Here is a 1,493-nt window from a genome sequence, read left to right on the forward strand (position 1 = left end):
GGAATTCAGAATATAACCCTTTTTTTGCAGTTATCTGTCAAATGTCATTCTTTTGCTTTCACTTCATATATTACAGGTGGCAAAGAGCTCTCACTCTAGGAATGAATCCATCTCAAGGCACAGGTGGACAGATTCATTTTACTGTTCACTGACCTACAGATACAAATGCTCACAACTATTATCATCACTTCTCAAGAAGTTATCTACTCATTTCATCAAATCTCAAACAGCATTCACACCTTCAACCTCATCCTCTTCTTTAAGAAGAAACCAAGCCATGAAGACCTGAAATTTTTCTAATAAATCACTAGTCAACTCCTGAAAAGGTGCTAAAGGGCCCACAGGTCCCATGTCAGTATTTAAGTCTCCTGCTGACCAACAGGAGGTGGTGCTGGAGAGAAGATGCTGGGTGCTGCTGGGGGAGGAGGTGGGTGGTCATGGCTCCTGGTGCCCGGTGGAGGCAGAGGGACTGATGAGGTCCTGGGGAAGGCTCTGACGTGCCTCCTGCATCCGGCGCCGTGCCCTCTGGAAAGCCTCTGCAACAGAGCAGGTAACACCAAGCCAGCATGCATCAGACAGCAGGGATGAGTCTGCCCAGGGAACATCATCCCTCCTGGAGCAGGAGTCACACTTTTCTGCTATTGAGTTCCACCAATAAAGCACCCAGTCTGTGCTGCTCTGTTCTCTACCTTCTAGCACTGTCTTTGCTTAATGGAATCAGAGACAGAGCCTCATCAGTGCCACAAGCTGTGCTCAGTGCCAGCCCAGCCTGAGCGGCCCAGCCTCAGCTCTGCCCTCACAGAGTGGTTACAGAACCACAGACTGGCTTGGGTTAGAAGGGACCATCTTTAAAGATCATCTAGTTGCAACCCCCTGCCATGGGCCCCCCACCAGACCAGGTTGCTCAAAGCCCCATCCAACCTGCCGTCGAAGACCTTCAGGAGGGGCATTCACAACCTCCCTGGGCAACCTGTGCCAGGTTATCCCTCCTGCCTGCTCAGAGCTGCCACCTCCTGAAGTTTCCAGCTCAGATCAGAATACTTAACCTCTGCTTTGGACTCAAGAGGGCTCATAGGTGGACAATTATCCCCCCAGTAATGGATTCTCCTGAAATACCCTGCCCACTCCATAAAAAAAAACAGGGGGGAAAAGTGAGCCAAAGGTTTGCCAGGGAGAACGACACTGAAAGCCCTACCCAAAACGTTGGAGACACAGCTCTGCTGGCTGAAGCCTCCAAGCCGGTCCAGCACGCTCTGCATGCACTGCCTCAGGGCACTGGTCTCCAGGAAGGCTCTGCACACAAGCACAGCACGAGATCAGGGCTGTCCAAGCCAGCCCAGGAGCTGCAGCCCCCCCAGCACACGCACTTGGACTGCTGCAGGCAGCACAGCCGGAACGTGACGCTCCCCGTGGTCTCTGTGCGGAAACCGAGGCGGCTCAGACGCTCTCCCTGCAACAAGAACCCGGGCTGGAACCACTGCAGCCTGCCACCC

General features: G+C 53.1%; 1 protein-coding gene across 1 annotated transcript in view; it reads right to left on the reverse strand.

Moving 5' to 3' along the window:
* Positions 1-435: 435 nt before the first annotated feature.
* MKS1 (Meckel syndrome, type 1) overlaps positions 436-1,493 on the reverse strand; it is a 14,115-nt gene continuing 13,057 nt past the window's right edge. Inside the window, exons 14-16 of the mRNA XM_010007817.1 lie at positions 1,368-1,450; positions 1,196-1,293; positions 436-536 (exon numbers count right to left, since the gene is read on the reverse strand). Of these exons, the coding sequence (XP_010006119.1) occupies positions 436-536; positions 1,196-1,293; positions 1,368-1,450 (282 nt within the window). The remainder of the gene's footprint in view (positions 537-1,195; positions 1,294-1,367; positions 1,451-1,493) is intronic.

Source organism: Chaetura pelagica, unplaced genomic scaffold, assembly GCF_000747805.2.
Source record: "Chaetura pelagica isolate M959 unplaced genomic scaffold, ChaPel_1.0 scaffold590, whole genome shotgun sequence".
NCBI classification, from domain to species: Eukaryota; Metazoa; Chordata; class Aves; order Apodiformes; family Apodidae; genus Chaetura; species Chaetura pelagica.